Here is a 25732-nt window from a genome sequence, read left to right on the forward strand (position 1 = left end):
ACACCCAGGCCAATACTAACACTAAACCAAACAATCTACACACACTTCCGCACACTGGACAAACTCATGAAAGTTTGTCCAGTGTGCGGAATAAACCCGCGACTATCAAAAGAAAAGCACTCAATCTCTAGACCACCGCGATATAATAAATTGAAATTTATTTGATACTTTTTATTTGAGACAGAGTTTACTTAAATTGTTTAATGTTACCACAAATAAGATAATATTACATAATGTTACTATTATTCAATTACTATTGCAAAAAGATATCCGTTTTTCACTTTACCAATTGTTTATTCAAAATTTTGTTTTCTTTGTAAATTGTTGTCCCTGTAAATTTAATATACCATATTATATGATTGATGAATTATTAATTTATTGAAATAAGTAATTTTTAATTAATTTTCTACGAAATATAATAATCGGTTTCATCTTGTATTGTAATGGTAGCCATACATATACCTACATACATTTTTGTAAGGATCAACAAATAATGTGATGAATAATAATTAGTAGATGCACAGTTAAAACCATAAAAGGAATGTGAATACATATATTTTTAGGTAATTATGAGGGTAAAAAATACCTCTTTTATTTTAATAAATTTCTAGGTAATAATTATAACAAGCAATGAAACTGAAACTTTTCCCATTTAATTTTATTCGGATTCAGATAAGTGCTATTATCAAAATTAATATTTAATAACATGTCTGGCCTAATACAGCCTATTTTTATCTATAGGTTTACCCTTTGCGGTTCTCACAATAACCTTTGCGCAACCAAGCTGACAACGAGAAATACCTAATATAATATTACAAGTTGTTCAACACGGCTTCGCCTGCGAAATCCATGAAAAATTGAGTGCGTTGGATAACACTGTCTAGTTATTTAGTAAAGATTTTAATTCTTAATATATAAAATTTATTTTATTATAAAAATCTATAATAAACACACAAACACAAAAACAAAAATGGCAATCAACATCACATTAACATTTATAAATAAAACATGCAACAGTGTGTATGTCTGTCCCTCTGTCTGTCTGTTAGTGTTTTAACACTAAAGGCCTGAGCCTGAATTTTTATGAAATTTGATTTGAATTAAAATTCACAATATCTTTATTCATGTAGGTCTAGGACTCTGATGATATGTCAAATCTACCGTCAGTTCGGAATGATTTCGAGATGAGAAGAACAGACAAGAAACTCAACTCGTATTCTTTTCAAATAAATGTTGTACATGTTGTATGTTTACAATAATACAGATTTATTATAAATTCAAATTTGTGCGAATAGAGTGACCACCAGCATATGCAAACGCAAAAATTATAATCAGTTGTCGTAATCTGAACAAACCAGTCCACACACAAGTATGACGGATGAGCCAGCCATCCGTCTGATCCTTCAGCCATCAGTATATATGTAGATAATCATAGATCTTTACTTTATCTAGATCTTTACTTTTAGATGTAAACAAATTCTAAGTTTTGTAACTACTAACTAATTTCACTTAAATAATATTCCTTAAAATTATCATCCGAATCATTTCAATGCCCTCAATGAAGCAACACTTTCTGTTTGATAACAAGATATCATAATCCAATTAAGAATTATTCGAATGCATAAGATCATTTCTTTATTCCACTTCACAAAACACATACCTGTAAAAAATTCGAACAGGATATAAAATAAATATATAAAAAAATATTTCCTACTTATCCCCACATAAGTAGGAACTTTTATATTTATACTGGTTATTAATCACTACAACTGATTCACTCCTACTTAATTACTTAATCAGTTAGTTGTGTATTTAATATTCTGACTCTAATGAATTAGTGCTAGTTGGCTAGTGGATATATGGATAGTTAACTAGTTTGTATTCACACATTTCATCATAAAAATGTAAAGTTACAATAATTATTTAAAAGTCAAACTCAAAAGTTTCTTGATCATTCTTCTTGTGATGAAACAGCTTTCCAAATGAGCGGTAGAGTAAGAAAATAGTAGTCTTAGACTATTATAAAGTGGTTAAATTTAAGTTTTCCTATTCAATTCTATTTCACTTATATTATACGAATTTAGTTCTATACACAAAATTCAGTTAATAATGTAAATAAAGAGAATTCAGATAGAAATATAAGTTGATAGACATTTTATAGAATTAGCCAGATTCGAACTATTCAATAATTTGCTTATAAATCAGGGCAATAAACCACTAAGCCGTGACGCTATCTATAGACATAATTAATTAATTTTCAGTTAACAGTTCTGGCTGTGACCTATATTCTAAATACATAATAGATTGGATATAAATGTAGCACAGAACATTTGGTTATTGATCTGCCAACCTACATCTTCACAACAATACTTGAGTAAAGTTTATGATGTGTTTATTAATACACAATAGTTATTCCTAGATACAGTCCTAAACCTTAGTAGTTAATTATATCTCCTCATAATTATGTTTAGGTACATAGCATATTATATTTACATATGTATAGTATGAAGTTGCTTCAGCCACAGATAACATAATATTACATACTTCAGCTGTCTGTTCGATAATATCTTTTAAATTACGCAACGTATTTTAATACAGTTTTGAGCAAAAGATAGAATGATTAAAGAGAAAGCTTTATATGTATAATACATGCATGTTATAGAACAAGCCGAGAAATTCAAATATGCACCTGGGCGAAGCCGGGACGAATCGATAGTTAAGTAATAAATTACACCCTGCCATAAATCAGCTTAAAAAAGATAAATGTGAAGATTGCCTGGAAGATAGCGCTATTGGTTATAATATCGCCCATTTTTATCTGTGCGATGATCTTGAGATGTACTTTTAGATACTAATAAATTTATATACATGCCATATAATAACACTGGACAAATTACACATGGGCACTAAATTAACAGATTATAAAAATTTACAGATTAGATAGTTAAATATATATTTTTACATAGCCAACACCCAGAGAAAATATTCTACACATGAATAAAAATGCTTGTACCTCGCGGAAATCATTCCAGCAACCAACGATCAAGTGCAGATGCTATTGTAATTTTAATGTCAAATGTTATACTAAAAAATATTAATATTTGAGGATGTAGATATCAAAATATAAGTATTTTGATATCTACATCCCCATCGTTAAATGAAATACTTTCTCTTTTCAAGAATACAGATACCTATCAAATTTACATTCAATAATAACTTCTGTATTGTACTGACATCATAAAATACAAAGAGAAAAATGTCAGCACTGACACGTTATTTATGTATTACCTATTTATTTAAAATCAATTTACGATGGCGATGGTACTATCGAATTATCTTTGAACGTAGATTGACGAGATTGAAGTCCGTAACTTATTTCATGTAAATCTCTCAACATCAAAGAGAAATTGTGACGAAAAACGATTGCTACTTGTGTTAAAGCTTGTTCTATTTAATATGATACTAAACAATTTCTCGTATTTTCCGTTCCATTTTTTTGCAATAACCCTCGAGGCTATTGCTTTGGAAATCATAATCTGGATTTCTTAAGTATATAAAAATATTTTCGCATTATCTTTCCTTTATCTTAATCGTTATAAAATACATATATATACTATTTCTAGTAATAATGGGCGATATTCTGCAAAATGTGTATCTCCGACTCATGTTCACTAGTTGAACACTAATTAGTGTATAGATAGTGTTCAACATATTGGAAGAATAGAGAGCGCCCTAATCAACAATCGCTCCAAATGTTGATTGCCTACACTCAGTTAAGCAAACTCACATTTCTCATTACAAAAAAAATAAATAAAGGTACAATTTCATTCATTATTTACCAAAACATCTGCGTATATATTATAATGGTCTTAAATTGTGTATGCGTGTAAATTGTAATAATACTGATAACTTTAATCACTTAAATATAAAAATATTGAATAAACATTGAGTTTTTATATTAAATAAAGACCCTGAACCCTGAACATAAAAATTTTGCGTAACACTGAAATAATGTAGAACCTAAACTTATTTTGTATTATGTATTATTCAAATCTAATCTCGCTTTTTAAGAGTAATATGTTTCTTTTTTTTATGTAATTAAAATGGTAAAATTAAATCGGCTCCTGTATATATAAAAAGATCTACGTATATCACGTCATCATGTGACACTCATGCGTTGATATTCCAGAGGACTAAGATTAATAATTAATAATAAGTATAAATAGTAATTTTGAAAGTATTAAACATCTAAATTTGACGGTCTCGGTGGTCTAGCGGTTTCGCACACTGCTTTACATTCAATGGTCGTGGATTCGGTTCCTCCCACGGTTCAAACATTTGTGTTCATGAGTATAATTGTTTATACTGGTCTGAATGTATTCTATGTATATTACGTATCTATTTACAAAATAACACAAGCTCTGCTTATTGTGAGATATATGGCGATGTGTTAATTGTTAAAAAAGTAACAGATTCAAGAGGAATTTGTAAGAGAGAATTTTGTGAATTACCACCTGCTCTGTCAGATGTCTACAATACATAAAATATAATAAGATATAAGTTAAATTAAAATACACCTCAATATAGGAAAGTACGTAAATACTGTTTTAGTAGGAACGACCTGGATTGGTGGAAGCCATTTCAATTAAAGAAGAAATAGGCGTATACTGAACAAAGGGCAATTGAAGTGCTTTCATAATGCACGACAGTATTTCATGTCGTACATATCAATTATCTCATCATCATGTTTTGGTAATGTTTCCAACTTTAATAATTTCCTGTCAATATAACTTTCTAGTTATTTATTTTGTCGTAAAAAGTTCCAACAAGACATTGTAAGTTTCAAATTCGTAATACTTATCCTCCTACACAAATAACATTCAAGTTTAATATTGCGCCTGCTTTTAGTAATCTATCTGTTAAAAGTTTAGAAGTTTAGTTACAAAATGAATTAAACATTTTTAAAATAAAATTTATTATATATAAGCCTACAATTTAGTTACTAGATCTGTTATACAAATGTTTTAAATTATTTTATTTTAGCCACGATAAACAAACTTATTTTTTTATTAGAAGTAATGGATCGGTGGACTGTACGGGTGTCTAAATGATGAAACACATAGTTTATGATAATATAATATATTGGAATACAATGCCAACTATCTAAAGACAATGAAAGAATAATACAATAAAGTGAAGTATATCAAATAACATAAAATTAAAAAAAGAACTCTTCTAAAAATATTAATTTAAAAACAATAAAAATATCAAAACAATATATGGCGGTCGGTCGCCAATATTCGATAATAATACAACGAATGGTAAATGAAGATAATAAGAATACGATCTTCATTACATACACACGACAAAGGTCCATTTCATAATAATAAAGAAATACTTGTGAGAGAACTACAATTACGTTCAGAAAACAAGTAATCATAATAACAAAGTAAGTTATCACGTACTATGTCAGATCCACGCTATGTGTATCAGTGAGTACCCAATGAAGCCTATAGTGAGTCCTACACGACACCTGCCAATGTGTGGCCTCGCAACTCATAGCCATAAATCGGTATTAACCTAGATTTTAAACCGACTGAATTTAAAAATATTCATACAATGAAATAACTATATTTTTTATGGAATGGCAAACAAGCTGATAGGTAAACCACTTTATAGAAAGTAATATCCGTCGTCATGCATTGTTATTCCTGTGAATTAAAATCGTGTAATTTCACTGCTATTACTTATCTTTTGAACCAAAACATAACTTAAAAAGCAAGGTGGTTGGTGCTAGAGGTAGCAGAGATAGAGACAGCCAGACAAATGACTTTGTTTGTTGTTTGAAATTTACATCCGTTAATAGTTATGAACAACTCAACGTAACATTTAATCCCAAACTAAAGAAACTGAACTTAAATATCTGATAACAAAAGACACATAATATAAATAGAAACTACTACACCAATACAAACACATACTCCTGTATATAAATATTTGTATTGTGCGGGGATTGAAACCGCAAACATCGGAAATTAAGACAATGCTTAACAACTGAAACTTCGTAGTTTTTTATGTTACTAGTCTGGAAAACATGCTGACGTTCCACCTGTTGGTAAGCAGTTACTCACGAATGGCCAATCCGAAGATCTAAACTGTAATGCCTTTATGCAGTAATTTCTGTAGTATTCAATGCAGAGGTCAGGAGTTAGCATGTAATCATGAGATTATATAAAATGAGAGAAAACTAGAGTACGTACGATTATAGAGGTTGTACTTAGAAAGGATAAGTATTTATTGTAAACTAGCTTCTTGCCCCTGCTTCGCACAGGGGTATATGTATTATATATATAACCCTTCCTCTTGAAACACACTATCCATTAAAAAAACGCATCAAAATCCGTCGCGTAGTTTTAAATATTTAAGCATACATAGGGACGGACAGACAGCGACAGCGACTTTGTTTTATACTATGTAATGATAGTTTAAAGAAAAGCAACCTACTATGTATGTATACCCCACGTATATCTAGCCAGCAAAAGTGAAATAATCTAGTGGGAAGATTGATATATCTGTACCGACCCATTTACGTCTCACTGTAGGGCGCAGGCCTCTCCCAACAACGAGAGGAAATTACTTATACTACCACAATGGCTTCAATAAGAGTTTATTTGAAGCTTTCCTTGTTTAAAGATACACAAGGAACTAATAATCTATATGATACTTTATTAACTTTTGTTATTTTATAATTAAGTTTTATTTGATATTACTTTGTCTCTTTGTGAATTAATGTTTCAAATATAAATTGTAGGAGGAATTACAATGAATTTTCTCTAGATTTTCAAAGACAATTTTCGCTAGAATATGTTATTAAATATGGGTTAATATAAAGTCCATAGAAAGTTGGAAAATATAGGTACATCCAAAAGAAGGCAATAATAAATATTGTAAATATTTTTAAGACAATGTGATTATTTAATTCATAAATCAAATAATAGATAGCGATGAACTAGTGTCGTGTACATTGGTTCATCGCGTTCAAAATCGGCCTTCATTAGTTTATATTTTAATATGGAAAGCTCCGAGACACTACTAAAATATAACAACCAAATTACAAATTTGTTCAGCATTGATTCAATTAATTTAACTACGCCCGCTACTTGATTAATGCTGATAGGATTTGTGGGGTGACTTAGTGGGCGATTACGTTTTGTTCAATTGAAGTATTTCACTAATTACAATTTGTTTAATCTCAAAATAGCGACAGTAATTACATTGCAATACGAAATGTATAAAGTTAACAGTTTATTATTCATTGCAATAAAAAAATCTATGGATAATTGTTGATTATGTTCACAAATATTCACGAATCAAAAACATACTGAAGGTCTTTTAAAATAAGATCTTAAACTATTCAGTTATCATAAAATAGTTTAATATAAAGAAATGATAAACCAAATAAAAAAAATATGTTAGTGAAAACTAAATTCATCGAAAACCATGAGACATAAGAAACTATTAACCATGAATAGTAGTAAATTAAAATAAAACTTTTATCAATTATATAGGCCTTCTAGCGAACACAGAATCATCGTAATAGGGATAAATTATATAAATTGAATATTAATATGATCTGAAAAATATTGATAACCTGTTTTTGTACAATAATACTTGATATCAAGTAAACATATAACATAATATGGATAATATGATATATATGTATCTAAACAGATCCATGAACCGTGACAATATTAGATAAACAACTGAATCGATACTAATTCCCAAGACGAGTTAGCTGTAATACTAATTTATTATTACTACAGATGACATATTACATACTATTACTAAGAACCATGTATTTCATTTAATACTTTTTAACCTGCACCCGGCATTGAAAATAGATATTGTTTAGTACCTTCCTTTCTGAAGACCCTACCTATAATATTTATTTTAAAGCATTACTACTTCTATTATAATTATCATTTTGTCAACCGACATCAAAAAACCTCCTTTTTGGTGTTTAAAAAGAGTTTACAATTTGACTGGATTTTTTATGTGTTATTCGGAATATTACTTCGGATTTTTTTCTAGACAAAACGATTTTCAATATTCCTCTTTTATTTGAAAGCTGATGCTTCGTATATGGTTCTGTATAAATGAGCAAGATTTGACTAGTAGTTTTTGAGTCATTCTTAGTAATCCGATTAAAGTCGCTTTTTCCGTGCATGATCTTAGAGAAAATATTAAACAGGACAGTCGGATGGGCTGTACGAAAAATATTATGCATAATAAAAAAAAATTGTGTCAAATATAACGCAGATACGGATCAATAGAAGAAAATATACTACACCTGAAACAAAAGATTGAAAACAAAGCAACGATGGACATTTTACTGAAGAAAGGCTTTCTTATCTCAAAAGTCCACAAAATTAATGTCATCTTGACATCAATATATAAATAGATACGTAGTATTCAGTATATAGATTACAATACTAAAATAAATAAATTCCAGTACAATTAGATTATTTTTATACGTCGTAACAAATGTAGGGAAGGTAAGAAATGTAGGTAGGGAATCGTTGTGGTATAGATGTTATGTCTTTCCACCATGGTTGGTATAAATGCTGAAGATTTACGTTTTTTTTTCTCGAGTATATTAAAAAAAAATTCAAAATTCAAAATTCAAAAATCATTTATTCATGTAGGACATTTTAGCCGCTTATGAACGTCAAATTTTTACATTATAATTTTATTTTTTTCCCTACCGTCCAGTTCGGTATATAGATCCAATTGAGAAGAACTGGCAAGAAACTCAATTGAATTACTTTTTTTTTTTAAAGCCAGTTTATTTACAATGTATATTTATATATATGTCTAACATTAAATGAAAATTCAGTGCATGAACAACTATTGCCATGCACACTCGTCATTCAAGTAATCGTTTAGTGAGTAATAGGCTTTGCTCAGTAAATATGATTTAACAGATGTTTTGAATTTATTTAAGGGTAATTCCAACATATCCTTTGGTATCTTATTGTAAATTTTTATACCTATTCCCATAAAAGACCTATTAACTTTTTCTAAACGATACTTGGGGACAGCAAGTTTGTCTTTAAATCTTGTATTAATATTATGAATATTGCTGTTTTTTGGAAATAAGTCAAGATTTTTATGAACATATAGGATATTCGAATATATAAATTGAGAAGCAACGGTGAGAATATTTGCCTCTTTGAATTTCTCTCTTAATGAGTCACGATCGCTCGAACGGCACGTTTTTGTAATATGAATATATTTTTAATATCTGCCGCTTTTCCCCATAGTAATATTCCATAAGAGAGTAAACTATGAAAATAACTAAAATAGACTACTCTGAAATCTACTGTCTAACCTTACGCACGGCAAAAGCTGCTGAACTTAGTTTCGCTGCAAGGCTTTGAATTTGTGCTCCCCATTGTGTTTTATTATCTAGTGTGATTCCTAGAAAGACAGTAGATTCTATAAATTCGAGAGATTCGTCATTTAATTTAATATTGCAATTAGTATTAAAACTTTTAGACAGAGAGAAATTAACACATTTTGTTTTTTTAGCGTTTAACATAAGATTGTTAGTTGTAAAACAGTGCAGGAGACGCCGCAAAGCACCATTTACATCGTCATAATTATTAGTCATTCTATTAACTTTAAAAATCAATGAAGTATCGTCTGCAAATAATACTATGCCGCATCTATCCTGCATGGCATATGGGAGATCATTAATGTAAACTAGGAATAAAAATGGACCGAGAATAGATCCTTGAGGTACACCCATTTGCACAAGTGACCGGTCAGACGTAGCGTTGCTAACCTTCACTTTCTGTATTCTATCAGATAGATAAGATTTTATTAAATTTAAAGCATTGTCTTTGACGCCATAAAAAGCAAGTTTTTTAGCAATGTATTATGATCAACGCAGTCAAAAGCCTTAGAAAGGTCACAAAAAACACCTATCGCATCCATTTTAGTTTCCCATGCAGCAAATACGTGTCTAAGCAACTCTGCACCTGCGTCTGTAGTTGAACGACCTCTATAGTATCTTTTAAGAAAAGAGAGCAGTAAATAAAATTTTGTGTAATGAAGAATTTTGTGTGAAGATTTAAATTAAATTATAAAAGAAACATACATATATAATGAGTTTGTGTATGTGTGTATGTACATATGCATTTGTATGTTAGGAATATATATGGTTTTAGTTATGATATAATTAAAACTGTCTGTTGGGTTTCTGTTTAATTTATGTAGTTCTGTTATATGTACACAATTATATGTTTTTCGGTTTCATCGTAAATTAATATATTTGGGTAATTATTAATAATAATTTTACAATAATGTAGTAAGAGGATAGATTTTTATTTTTATCTGATTACACATTTTATTATATAGTCCGAGAACTTTTAATTGACATTAATGGCCCACTACAGTTAGCACTGAGGTACATCTTAAGGGTATTCTAAAATTAGAAACCTTTCTGTTATAGGTGGTCTACAATGGAGACGAGAGCTGATGATGATGAAGCGCCAACAGATCCCGCGGCAAGAAAACATACTCACCATGATTACACTGAACAGGATTTTGAAGGTGAGTAAAGATGGAATGACGACAACCCGATTAAGGACAATAAAATGTCTAATAACTTTCCATACATATTAATTTCTTTCATTCATTATATATTATACAATATTTATTTTAGTTTCTAGGGAGAGATAGGTATTATAGTGAAATTCCTGGATATAAATGCAAGATATCTTAGTATACAGGAAGGGCAATAAGTCACGAATATATGTAATATCTGTAATCATAGTCATCACTTTCTCACAGGTAGCCGTAGTTTTTATTAAATTTATTAAATGTATATCCTTATTTATTTTTATCATAGTTTTTTCTTAATAAAGTAATAACATTAGGATAGAAGAACATATAACTATTCGGCGCTCAAACATAGAACAGCACGGAATTTATAAATACATTATACATGTATTTAAAAAGATATTTATAACTTTAACAGGTGCATTATCGATGATAAAAACCTAATTGTCTTTAAAAATAGCCTTATATATTGATACGTTACGCAATTGCATGACGTTTAAATAATATTCCTTGTTGATTTGGTACGTGGAATATTCGTATGTTTACAATAATGAAAAAAACGTATATATTTGCGACTTTGACGCGATTTTTTTGGTAGCTCTCCTTTGGCACGATGTTCGCTCGATTGATCAGTTGTTTCGGGGTAAAACTCGTCTCGTCTCTAATATTGTTTCATCTTGTCCTGATAGTCTCATCGTTTCACACAATTCAACGCGACGCCTTTTTTGATTCAATGTTTTTGGTAATAGATACAGTTTGAGCACAAAACATCCTTTAAAATGGTATTGACTAGCCTATTGATATTTCAGAGGTCTCTAATCGTTAATCGACGGTTTATCAATAAATCTTTATTTTATGAGCTTCGTAAATATATGGTCGCCCAACGCTCTTCATTTATTATTCTTAATATCTCAATTTTTTTTGACTCATCAAAAAGCTTTCTGCACCAGCTCAATATGCTTCATTGCAAACAAAATTTTATGCAAAATCTTTGCTCAACAAATTTCGACATCAAAAAACGAAAAAGACTTTTGGTCACAAAACTTTATAAATTAATTAATATTTTATAAATTGGACATGTGTAACATCTACTATATAATATAAAAACTTGTTACAGTTTAAATTCAAATGTACTTAGCCTTTTTGACATAAATATTTTTTCTTAAAAATATAAATTTATTAAAACATATCATTTCAAAATATTAGCACGGAATTTATAAATTTTACATGTATTTTATTATAACTTTGTGTATGATGATCCTAATAAAAATAGTTATATATTGGTACAGGCATTGTTAACGTTAATAACACCTATTTGGTACAATATTGTATGTTTACAAAATGAAACGTATATATCTGTACTTACGTAGTTTAAGTCTTTGTAAAACTCGACTTTCTTATTGATTCCATCTATAAACATCTCAATGTATCTCTTATTTAATTTTGAAATAGATACACCAATAAGTCTACTATTGTATTTCTTAGACTTATGTTATGTACAATAAATATTTTATAGTAAATATATTACCCCAAAACATTTATTATTCTTAATATCTCAATGACTAAAAAATTTCACAGACAGCTAATTGCTATTCTGTTATCTGTATCAAAAAGATTTGGTCTTTATAAATTATTTTAAGCTTATATTGATACCGAGTATATGTGTAACATCTACTATATAACATAATAACTTGTTAATATCCACAATTACTTAGCCTTAGTTGAATAAGATGTTAAAATACAATTTATTAAAATCATTCAAAATATTATATTATTTTCTTATTTATGGGATGTGTAGATAGAGATAGAGTTCCAAAGCCATTGTCATTATGAGGTTTTAACAATATTATTATGATCACAAAGACTTGTCTAGTAGTCATTTTTTATGTCAAGGAAATATGGTTCTTGTGCTATCCATCTATAAACATCTGTATGTATCTCTTATTTAATTTTGTAGAAACCAATCAAGAAATTTTTTATTTTGCAATTTTCTTTATATCTTCTTTTTTTTAATAAACCTGGACAATTAACACAGCACTATCTAAAGATTCATGTGAATAAATGTGCATAATGTACTTATGTATGTCTTTAGATCTTCACAATCCATTGAATTTGCTCGATGACCTCCATTTTATAGGCCATTGGATCTTAATTAACTGAAACGAGTAATCGTATTTCAGCTGCTAATGAAGTAAGCTTCCACTGGTATACAAACCAGCCTCATTTAGTATCATGCATTTAATTACAGGCTCTACATACTAATGTTGATAGTATTTGTCGTGAATATCAGTTAATTCGATACAAAAGCATTTAGTGATAAATATACGACTTTTGACGATAGATAATTAATCGATTTTTTGTAACAGATATATAATTGTATGAATTAGTAGTCAGATAAAGTGGCTATCTAGTCAAAGTTTAAAAGTCTAAAGTCAGTCAGTCGAGTATATTTAGAATTTATCTATCCATTATAAACAAGTATACAAAAAAAATAATCATGCCCATTCACAAAATTAGTATGGACATAATATATTATATGGCTACATGTTTAACACAGTGTCACCCGCAAAAACTCATATCCCAAGAAAAATGAGTAACTCTGCGAGAGAAACTCCGATTCCTATGGGAATATCCAAAGATCCTTACTTAATGCTCTTTTGCGATAAATAAGATACTATGGAAAAGTTCGACATTTACTGTAAGTAATTTTATCTTCTACATATCTTACTTTTTGCTTATACTTTGTAGAAGGTTACCAAGATAGATAGTATCCTAATACGCCTACAGGTTTGTTTTTTTTTTTCGGAATACCTTTGCTGTTGGCTGCAGCGGGCCTTTACAGCTTCACCAGGCAATAGGGGGCGAGTGCCTGATAAATACGACTTTAGTCTGAGAGCGCCGCTAGGAGTTCAAACCTCGGCTCAAGTCGTCATAATTTCGGTCCCCATTTGAATTGGAGAGGGGAATCGATCACGGAGCTGATCTGGATCGCATCGTGCACATATAACCAAATGGGGGCCGATTTCACATAGTGTGCCCGCTGATCTGTTTTTACATCCAACACCACCATTCGTGTGTATATCTATTTAATCCTGCTCATTCCAAATCATACGTAGTATACCGATTTACATTGCTATTGGCCGGTGAAAATTATCAAATCAAACTAATTTTCACATTAAATATTTAAGGGAACACACGAATTTTGTTATGACAAAAATTAATTCCAGAGTCACAAAATTCTTTGAATATTTAGAAGGTACATTATTTCAAAGTTATATATTATGTTAATATATGTATACAATACAAACAAAGTTATGTTTGTTGGCTAATTAAGTCTAAAGAAGAGAAATCAGGTACTGAGCACTAGTAATATTAATATTCAGCATTTCCAATAGATTTCGCGTAAAATCCAAATAAGCTTTGTTTGTGTCACTAATTCGATCATTCTCAAAAGACAACGAATTAACTGTTTTACCAAACCTAATATCGTCTAACAAAGGCTTTATTCGCTCTATGTTCCGAGCCCTCTTGAAGTTAGTGATAAAGTTCCAGTAATTGAGTTATTACTCATCTGAACTGTTATACTATCCCGTCTTTATTACGCCTTTTAGCCAGGTATAACTAATAATGATTAGTTGCCGTATTCTATGAATATTAGTTTATCATTCAGGTGATAGAGAATGAATACAATTTGTCATCATTGCTTTTCATTTCAAGGATTTCGTAAAGTAAACAAGAAACAAATATATACTCGGAAAAAAGTATTTAAGGAAACCAATGGCGAATCCCATGATACCTACCATTATCCTTATTACTATATGGAATGATAGAAGAGTAATCCTTAGGTGACGAATACAACTTATAATGTCTCCTATTCATGATGATGGTACATCTCATAGGAGGATCAATACATATCAGAAAAAAAAATATTCGAAATAAAAACTTTACAAAGAACAACACAGGCTTATCAGTATAATTAGTTAATAGGATATTAAACAGCGGCATTGCAAGCGGAATTGAACGGTAAAATACAAGTAATTTAGTCAAACACATAAATTATTCACAGTCTATCTATCTAAGGTACACCACAGATAAGATAATATTAAATAGCTATACTATATAAAGATACGTATAGTCTTTATAAATATTTAATTCGTTTCTCATAAGAATTCATAATTCATAAGAATTTCTGTTAGAGTAAAAAAATAACTAATAAAATTAGAACCTGTTTTCGTCAGAATTTCAGAAATTCCATTTGCATCCGGTATTCGAAGGCATTCAGCCTTTCTCGTACAAGGAATAAATCCAATATTCCAAGTTCCTGGCATCACCAGTTTCGACTATGCATTGAGAGATCCGACAGTCAGGACAATCAGTAAAGTTCTTAATATTTATATAGATATTATGTTGACTAAACAGTGCATATTTTTAATACGTAAATGATAATATTTGTCAACCGAAAATAATTCTTCCATTAGTAATTAAGGGAAAAATGCTCCAGTTGAGCTTCTTATAAGTTCTACTAAACTTATATAGATGTCCGAGCTAGACGGTACAGATAGTGATACATAAAATTGACGCAGCACAAAATAGCCTATGTGAATATTGACTTTGACAACATATATATTTTATTATTCCTCAAGTAAACTGCTCGTTTGCCCTAAACTTATTTATTCCAATTAACTTATGAATTTAGATGCTTTTTAAAACGTAAATAGCCAAAGTTGATTTTAAATATTATAATCTATTAGATTATAAATCCTTCAAACTTTACCACAATTTTGGTATAAATTAAAATACAAACCGTGATATTCGATTTGGGATTAATGTCGTAAGTCAAACTCTCCAAGTACGATAATCTTTTAAGCTTGAGTAAGTTAAAGTCACCTAAGCTCAATAAGTTTAGTGTAGGCAGTCCTTCTATATAGTGGGCGATGAAGCTCTTTGTGGTATCATAGTACATTCATTAATAGAGAACTAGATCCCGCCCCATCTTCGCACGGGTGTTCTAATAAATAAAATTAGATTCAATCTTTCCTTTCACTACGAACATTTTTAATGTTATTTCTGTCAACATTTTAAAATAAATATATTTATATTTAATAGAAAATGTTCACAATTCTACAAAATTATTACTTTTGTTAAAACATACTATTTTATTTTGTTTAATTCTATTTCCATTAGTTTGTCTATCGCTACTAGAAGCGTTACTAGCTTCTCTAGTGAATCGAGGTCTCTCTAAACGTGGTATCAGCAGGTAATGATTATACCTTGGAAGTCTTGAGTTGACTTGGAGTCGTAGCCTAATCGCCGAACAGTCAACAGTATAGTGTTCAAAGCTATATTCATTGCCTATTAAAGCCTCGTTCAGAGAAAAATACGAGAGTAAATTCAATAACAGTCGTAATTTTATTCATTAAGTAAGGCAATTCCGTAAAACAATACTCAGTTTTATAAAATGTACCATATATAAACTTGTAAAATATATGAAATTAATTAATTAAGAGTCAAATTAATATCAACATATTTGTTATTTTCCATTGAGAGCTAAAAATATTTTTTTACTTTTCAATGGAACATTTTTATTTTTCATCCCAAGAAACGATTGTAAAAATACATTCGCAAGTTAAATATCGTGTTCATTCGAAGTTAAATTAAATTTCTGAATGAATATCAGAGACGGTGGCCTTGTCCTTGACATAACTCAACCTTCATTCCAGATTCAATTGAGGCAAGAAAAATCTTAACGTGTTTTACGCAGTTCGTGACCAACATAAGTAATAAGAGCCACTAAAAGGATTGTAATTTATTGAAATAGGATTAAGATTTCTACTTATGAATAACACATTTTTTAGGATTCAATAAGGTATAGAAAATTAAACTATATGAAATATAAAAAATTATGCGTGAATTCCTAATTAGATTGACAAAACGATTCAACTCACTGAATTAATACTTGTCGACTATATTTTTTTCTTAGTTAACTACGTTTCTAATCTATTTCGATGATTCCTTTGTTAATCGACAGAAAGTATGAGCTGTATTTCGTATTGGAATTGTCAATATTGAAATCGGCTTTTTCTTCAAAATCAATATTCATGGGTGTCTAGAAAAGCTTTGCTTTGCAAAGCTAATTTATTAGAAGATTCTTGTATTTATAATTAAAGATATGTTGATATATATAATTGAAGAAAATCGTAATATTTTTTTTACTATGGATGTGTTAATGTAGAAAATAAATAATCTGTAACAATTTGTAATAATCAGATTGAATAATTTAACTGATTCATTTATTGCTCATATCAATCTATTCAACTTCACAAAAGAAAATTATCCAATTCAAATATTTTTTTAAATGGCTAAAAGAATTTGAAATGTATTAATTCTATTCAATCTCAAATTTGAATTCGTTTTTAAACATAACAAAGCATCGTAATGCAGTAATAATTTCATTGTAAATCTTACTTTACTAAGTATATTAGGTACTTACTATATCCAACAGTACATTTTAAATGTTTAAATATATCAATATATTAATTCGTGGAATAATAATTATCATTACAAATAAGTAAAATAGTGAACATTTTAGCATTTTATTTGGAAATAGAAATTTAAATAAATTTTACAAATAATACACTACTATTATATCAAGTCTGAAAATATATCAAGTGACTATAATTACTTCGTTATTTATTTAATTCTCCGAAATAAATTATTACAAAATAAAAATCACTTTCTGAAACTGAAATCTATTTCTAAAAGAACATTAGACAAAACATCAAAAGATAAGAATGAACTAAGTTTATTTTCATAATTTAGATGTAGAACATTATAAATTACTTAGTTTACTTTATAAAGTCCAATGGAATCAAATATCTTAAGATTGAAATTTAAATGAAATACTTATAAGGTGCTGACAGACGGTAAATGTAGATTTTTATTCATTACGGATTCCGTAGAGATATCAAGTATGTCGTTAGGCAGCGAGAATTCATGATCTCTATATTGGTATTTTCTACGATAGGATAATAAAGGATATACACATATCATTTTATACTACTTACCCAAGCATTGGAAATAACAAAGAAACAAACGTCTCAATGGAAAGACAAATATATATGTATTATTTTAAATTCATAAAAGAACTGAATAAAATATAAAGAATAGCCAACAAGCTGACGACCCACTTGATTGTAAGTTTCATTGATAATGGTAATTTGCACCCGCTTAGCCTAATGGTATACGGGACATCAGTGGAGAATAGTAGGATGAGAATGAAGTCGGTATTGGCAGCATATTAATGGTGAAATTAGCAGAAATTAACCACAACAGTATCCCAGGAGTACCGCCTATAGATCGATCTGACATGGTATATTGATTAACCAGCATGCAACCATTAGCTAAATGCATGAACAGTACCATAAAGATTACGTAGGTAATCATGCCTAAGGTATCTACCACTCATAAATTGCCTTTCCGGAGGACATTAGAAGTTATGTAGGTATAACACCTACTAACTTGTTATGACAACTTGTAACTTCTCTACTATATGTCATCCTACTACCGAAACAGCTTACAAGCCTAGTTTGGTGGCTGAAATAGGTGAGCCAGAGGTAGGATACTAATTTGAACTTTTACCATGCTCAATGTAAAAGAAACGATGACATAAACAGCGATAGATAATAAAACAAAAACTAGATTAATGAACTTTTCGTTCATAATGCCATTAATTTTCAGGGCACCGCGCTCACACCGTTTTCGTGGGCGTACACGTGCCTGCCCGCCGCCACTCACACCGAAAACATAAACACCATCATCGCAATGGGGAGAAAGATGTCGACAGACCAGGTAATATAAAATTTATCATGTATGAAATAAAAAAAAATATACCAAGTTCATGTTTATTTGTGGCTAACAATATTATTACATGGAATTTGGTATTCAATATCATAATCAATACTCATTAATATGTAAATTAAAAAATCACAGGATATTACCACGTTTTGTTTATTGTTAATGCCAGGATTCCAGTGATTGAGTTGATTAAAGAAAAACAAAAATTTAAGCGGAAATTGCATTGCGTGTGCGTGAAGATACACTGAGTACAGTTTTCGGAGATGAATATCGAACGAGTTCTAATAGTAGCGAAAAATGAACACGTGTGAAGGTAGACGAATACGTCTGCCCATAATTTTATTTATTTATCATCAACACGAAATTATTCTTAAATTTACTCGTGAGCATGATGTTTGTAACACTGCCAAACTGAAACGTGAAAATATTCAGTGATTTTCTTAATTTACGTATAAGCAATGCTCTTTAATTTGTATGAGATACGTAACAAGCCTAGTTTGGTGGCTGAAATAGGTGAGCCAGAGGTAGGATAGGTTACTAATTTGAACTTTTACCATGCTCAGTGTAAAAGAAACGATAACCTAAACAGCGTAAAATGTCTAATATTACTTTTTCTTAATAATAGTCATGAATGATAAATGATTTACTAAAAATGAAAATTTTTAGATATACGATATTTTAGGTATACGCATCTAGTTAAATGTAAAAATATATTACACTTACGTCCTAACATTATTATATATATTATTTTAGTATAGCCAACTGAAAATCCTTTTGAACTTTGTGTTGTATAAAAATACAATTAGGTAATATAGCAATTTGATATTGTAAGATTCTCACACGGTGTCTACAGTCTTACAAAATGTTTCATTGAAGTTTAAGTTTTAAATGTGAACATATTCCAATTATTTCATTACCCCGTGGTCCCTTACAATTTCAATAGTCACCTATATATAAAGATACTGCGTACCGAATACAGGAAACATAAAAGGTCTCTATTGTGAGTTTTCAAAAGACTAGCTATGTTAATACGTTCTCCATCATATACTATGTACTTAACATAGCTGCAGCAGGACATATGCTTGATCACTGAATTTATAAATAGTGGACTCTCCTCTTATTAATAAATATATGAAAATTATTTACATACGTATCATTAAGTCATTATTATAATAATAGCACATGACAATTCACTCAGCGTCATCAAGTCCCATGCTAAGCAGAGCTTGTGTTAAGAGCACTGGACAGAAGATATAAATACCTGCATATATGCATTTTTTGTAGATGCATACATAATATATATAGAAAACATCGAGATCAATAAAAACAATCATACTCATGGTTACTAATGTTTGCATCGTGCGAGGAATCGAACCCGCGACCATCGAAAGTAAACTGGTGAGCTGAACCGTTAGACCACCAAGACCGTTAAACTGTTATATTTAATGAACTATTTATAATTGTAGAACATATATTTTACGCAAAACTGTGCATTTAATTCCCATTCTTAGGCCCCGCTATTATGGCTCGTGTTAGAAGACTGAGTGTCACCGATGACGGAGAAACATGTAAGATTGAAATGTCATTCCCACACGCCTATTTTCGGCTCATAGCCTTTATAATTTAAAATAGCAACCATATTTTTATCATTGACGCCTCAACAAGCATGTTATTCGATAATCTACATCCCAATAATAGAAATTTGCTCGTTTCATACGACATTAGTACGTATATTCTTCTCGCATGAATGCTGTATCATTAGGAGATATGTTATTACCAACATTACTGCTTCCTTTTATGTCTTGCAGAGATTACTTTTTCAAAAAATATGTTTGTCATATTATAACTGTAGGTACTACCATAATTATTAGATTTTACTATTGTTTTAATTATAAGTTTAGTATTTTTATTGTTTTTTTCCTATCGATGTCTGACATTAGTGCAAACTTTAGGTAAAAGTTAATAGTTTTATGTCGAAATTATTATTTCTAAGTGTATGTTTTATTTATTTTTCAGTAACGCCCCCTGCTCAGAGAGTTCAATTTATATTAGGAGAGGATATTGATGATGCAACACTCGAATCACATCCACTTTTCTCCGAAATGGAAGAACTGGTTAAAGATGGAGATGAGCTCGAATGGAAAGAAACAGCTCGGTGGATCAAATTTGAGGAGGATGTGGAAGAAGGTGGCAACAGATGGTCAAAACCCCACGTAGCTACACTTTCCCTGCATTCACTTTTTGAATTACGAAGTCTTATTCTAAATGGTTCAGTCATTTTGGATATTGAATCCAGTTCATTAGAACAAGTAGCTGATAGTGTTTTAGATAATATGGTGGCCGATGGCTCTCTAGGATATGACTCAAGAGAAAAAGTGAAAGATGCTCTGTTAAGACGACATAGACACCAGCATGAAAAGCGAAATCATAATATGTCGAGGCTGCCCCTTATCCGATCATTGGCTGACATTGGAAAAAATCATTCCTCTTCCAAAAGTGAGTGTATAATTTTTCCGACATTTAGTTCTCAATTAGCATGTGATGTAATTAACTATACCAGATTATTCCCCAATTATAGCAATAGTTGTATATTTAAAATCTATTAATAGCAGAGAGTCTATAAGTATTGGAAATCCATCAGACTTCCAGGAGGGTGGCTCTCGACGCTCTAGTGCAAGGAGTTGTCGGGGGTTTACCTCATCCCCTCACACTGCTCTTCTTGAAGCAACCGACAATAGAGGCTCTTACCTAGCTGTTCCAGGTCAGCCATGCGTGAACAACGGTAACATTTGTGCGAGCTGACTGAATTCACCCTTTGTCTGATGTCGACACTTTATGCACTTATATGCTAATATAAATGTTGTAAATAATCACTTATGTATGTTAAAAATATATATTATTATTTTATACTGATGAATTACACTTATGGTATGAAAATTGGCATTATATTATATTACAGTTGATGAAGGCGGTACTACAACTGGGCATTCCTACAAAGGAGATTTCACTCGTTTCCTAGGCATCCCTAATGCGGGTAACCGCTTATCCTTTTAAACTGTCTCCGTGTTGTTTCTTCATATCTTATTTACAATACATATTTATTTTCGTTTCTAAATTTCTAAAATTTTCAATGGTTTTCCATTCTATAATCATTAGATACCATTCATTACTCTTCACAGCTGATAAACAATGCTATTTTTACCGCTTTCGCTCATGCTTCTTTTATATATTTTTCTATTATGTATATGTATAGTAGTACTAAATACATCACATAAAACTTGCTCTGAGTAGGTACACATGTACAAACATTTTATACTCAGAAATACTTTAATCACACTGCCATTAATATTCTATCATATGTAGATAAGTATATGAAAACTATTATTAAAATATAGTCACAGTTTATGACGCACAGTGTGTTTAGTGTCTATTTTTAAATGAAATTTAGTCTGCTTTTCAATGTATTTCTATATTTTAATGTAATAGAATATTAAGAAATCTTCCTAATTTTAGGTACAACGCAAGATGAAGGTATGGTTAAAAGTCCAAGTACCATATCGATGCATCGCAATCACAGTTCTGGAGATCTTGCAATGAACGGCGATATAAACCATAAGAGTAATACAAATTTTATGCGTAAAATACCACCGGGAGCAGAAGCTTCGAATATTCTGGTTGGTGAAGTTGACTTTTTAGATAAAACTTTATCTGCCTTTGTTAGATTGAAAACTGGAACAATAATGGGTGATCTGACTGAAGTTCCTGTACCTACACGATTTATGTTTGTATTACTGGGCCCACCAAATAGTAACTCTAGCTTTCATGAAATTGGTAGAGCAATGGCTACTTTAATGTCAGATGAAATATTTCACGAAGTAGCGTATCGAGCTAAGAAAAGAGACCATTTATTAGCTGGGATAGATGAATTTCTTGACGCTGTAACAGTTTTACCGCCAGGAGAATGGGATCCTGCTATTCGTATTGAACCTCCAGCTGCAATACCCTCTCAAGACCCTCGCAAACGCCCTAATGATAACAACCACAAAGAAGAACAAGACGAAGAAGAAGAAGAGCAAAGGCAGAGAGAAGAATCTGGATTAGCAAGAAGTGGGAGACTCTTTGGCGGTTTAATGAATGATCTCAAAAGAAAGACACCATGGTATTGGTCAGATTTTAAAGACGCATTAGCACTGCAGTGTATAGCTTCTTGGATATTTCTTTATTTTGCATGTTTATCACCTATAATCACATTTGGAGGTTTATTAGGTGAAGCCACTGGAAAGAATATGGCGGCGATGGAATCGTTGATATCTGGATTTGTATGTGGCATGGGATACGGGTTCTTTTCAGGTCAACCTTTGACAGTATTAGGGTCAACAGGACCTGTACTCGTTTTTGAAACCATAGTATTTGAATTTTGCAAACAAGTAGGGTGGAATTATATGTCATTCAGATTTTGTATCGGCACATGGATCACAATAATTTTAGTGATTTTAGTAGCAATAGATGCTAGTGCATTTGTTTGTTACATAACAAGATTTACAGAAGAAAATTTTGCTACATTGATCGCATTTATATTCATTTATAAGGTAAAATTTTATTTCATTTATAAGGCAAAATATTTTCTTAAATAGAATATGAATAATATATAGTAGCGCTTTAATGTTCTTAATCAAATATATCAAGATATTTTTAACTTTTATTATTCACAGGCAGTGGAAAATGTAATATCTATTGGAAAGAAATACCCACTGAAAACACGCCCCGACGAAGTTCTAAATTATGAGTGTTATTGTTTGCCAAGTAATTATTCGGAAGTGCCCGAACAGTTTAATTGGACTACAGTCGACAAGGAAACATGCCAAGTAAAAATATGTCTACATAATTTAACCTGATATTTACTAGAACAGTTGATGTGTAAATTTTATAAGAGCAATTATTTTTATCCGTTAAGTAGCCATCCACAAATTACGTTACACGTTACGGGGGAGGGTGGCGACAAAGTATGACATTGTGTGACAAAGCGATTTAAATTTCGTTACTTTATAAAATTACGTTATAGATCTGAAATATCTAAGTATTAAAACAAGAAAATAGATCTAATTCTACCTTACAAGGGCTAAATATGGGATCAAAAAAAACTATTGTAATGTAATTTTTAATGCCCTCAAACTCAATCATGTTCATCAAGCCAGTAATAAAAATTATTTTAAGCACCTCTCATTACTCGTCAGAAATCTGATTTTAAATCTGTAACTAATATTAACCTATTGTAATCACTCTAAGAAGGCTTGTTTTAATTTTTTGCGTCCTCGATTTTTTCCTCTATTGTATTGAGACAAATATACTATGAAAATAAACTAATTACATTTTATTATTATTCCGTTACAGAATCATTATTTAGGTTTAATTCCAAAATATTAATATGTTTCAGGTATATAACGGAACTTTGGCCGGAGGAGGGTGCGATACAATAGTATATGTACCAGACGTTTACCTGATGTCCATCATATTATTCTTAGGAACGTTTATGATTTCAATAATTTTGAAAGACTTTAAAAATTCTCTATTTTTTCCATCTAAGGTACAAATATGTTAACTTGTATGTCTATTTAAGTATTATTAATTATTCAAAAAGTATATTATTAATTTCATATAAATTATTTTAGGTGAGACAAATTATCAGTGACTTTTCTGTAATAATAGCCATATTGTCAATGTCTTTCTTGGATTATAAAGTTGGAGTGAAAACACCAAAATTAGAAGTACCGTCGGAATTCAAACCTACTCTACCCTCAAGGAATTGGGTAATAACACCTTTCAGTGGCAATCCTATTTGGTCTGCATTGGTAGCTATACTCCCAGCACTACTAGGAACTATTTTAATATTCATGGACCAACAGATTACAGCCGTAATCGTAAACAGAAAAGAGAATAAGTTGAAGAAGGGATGTGGCTACCATTTGGACCTGTTTGTATTAGCAATTTTGATACAGATCTGTTCAGTTATGGGATTGCCATGGTTTGTAGCTGCAACCGTACTAAGCATCAATCACGTGAATTCTTTAAAAGTAGAATCTGAATGTGCTGCGCCTGGAGAAAAACCACAGTTCTTGGGTGTGAGAGAGCAAAGAGTGACTCATATTCTGATATTCTTGACAATTGGATGTTCGGTAGTGTTAACTCCCGTATTAAGTCATATACCTATGCCAGTATTATTTGGTGTATTTCTATATATGGGTGCGGCATCACTAAAAGGTCTTCAATTCTTCGATAGAATCCTGATAATGTTCATGCCTCAAAAGTATCAGCCAGATCACATGTTTTTAAGACAGGTGAGAAAATTTTCGATATTAAATTCTGTAAGCTCTTAATGTAATTATTATAATTTTAAAATACTATGTTTTAGGTGCCGATCCGTCGCGTTCATATTTTTACAGCAATTCAATTAACATGCTTAGTCTGTTTATGGGTAATAAAATCATTCTCCTTGACATCCATACTCTTCCCATTGATGTTGGTAGTAATGATTGGGATCAGGAAATCTTTGGATTGCTTTTTCACTAGACGGGAATTGAAAATACTGGATGATGTAATGCCAGAAATAACAAAGCGGAACCAGGATGAGTTACGGGAACTGGGAGACGTTGAGGTGGGATGGCATGCAAAGATACTAGGCTTTTGTCGACTAAATTAAATCTTGTATTCTGCAAATCACTTTTTGTTTAGTCATCCCGCCATTAGTACCAATCGTTTACTTTTTGTTTACTCAATAAAGTCTGTGTTATTTTCATGCACATGCATTTTATTTTCACCATAATAGGTCTTACTTTCCTTGTCCGTTTATTTTTTTCATCTGATCTACTTGCATTCTCATCTACGTAAGAATTGGTAAGTGTAGTATTCAACGTTTAGTTTCCTTATTCTGTATTTATTATTTGATTAAATATAAAAATATTATTATCGATAAAGTTTTTTTCCAAATAGGATCCCTCAAAGACTAATCCGCCGCCGTATGAGGAAAATCTACAAATCCCATTAATAAATGGAAACATAATGAACATCCCGCTAGCATCAATTAACATATCCGAAGAAGTAAACAAAACAGGGATATGGAAACAAGTAAACAATAGTAATAAGAGCAAAAACAAAAGTGACCTGAAAGATCACAAGCCTAAAGTGTTGAAGAAAACGTAAGTATCTAATATGGGCATAATAAAAATAAAATGTAATATGTATATACCATAAGTAT

The 25732-nt window shown here is 30.6% G+C and overlaps 1 protein-coding gene across 7 annotated transcripts in view; it reads left to right on the forward strand.

The window, feature by feature from the left end:
• Positions 1-25732, forward strand: part of LOC131852591 (sodium bicarbonate cotransporter 3) — a 42273-nt gene that overhangs the window by 14102 nt on the left and 2439 nt on the right. For 2 of the 7 annotated variants that reach the window (XM_059203271.1, XM_059203275.1), the window contains exons 2-12: positions 10517-10617; positions 18364-18474; positions 19992-20048; positions 20497-20976; positions 21122-21241; positions 21994-23069; positions 23193-23345; positions 23915-24064; positions 24150-24815; positions 24890-25132; positions 25468-25673. In XM_059203271.1, the coding sequence (XP_059059254.1) occupies positions 10527-10617; positions 18364-18474; positions 19992-20048; positions 20497-20976; positions 21122-21241; positions 21994-23069; positions 23193-23345; positions 23915-24064; positions 24150-24815; positions 24890-25132; positions 25468-25673 (3353 nt within the window). In that variant the 5' untranslated portion in view covers positions 10517-10526. Of the gene's footprint in view, positions 1-10516; positions 10618-18363; positions 18475-19991; positions 20049-20496; positions 20977-21121; positions 21242-21439; positions 21515-21993; positions 23070-23192; positions 23346-23914; positions 24065-24149; positions 24816-24889; positions 25252-25467; positions 25674-25732 lie in introns of those variants that run through there. The other 5 variants (XM_059203272.1, XM_059203276.1, XM_059203274.1 and 2 more) reach the window with 5 other exon arrangements.

The sequence above is a fragment of the Achroia grisella genome, unplaced genomic scaffold (genome assembly GCF_030625045.1).
Source record: "Achroia grisella isolate CSIRO2021 unplaced genomic scaffold, CSIRO_AGI_Agris_v1 utg856, whole genome shotgun sequence".
Lineage (NCBI taxonomy): Eukaryota > Metazoa > Arthropoda > Insecta > Lepidoptera > Pyralidae > Achroia > Achroia grisella.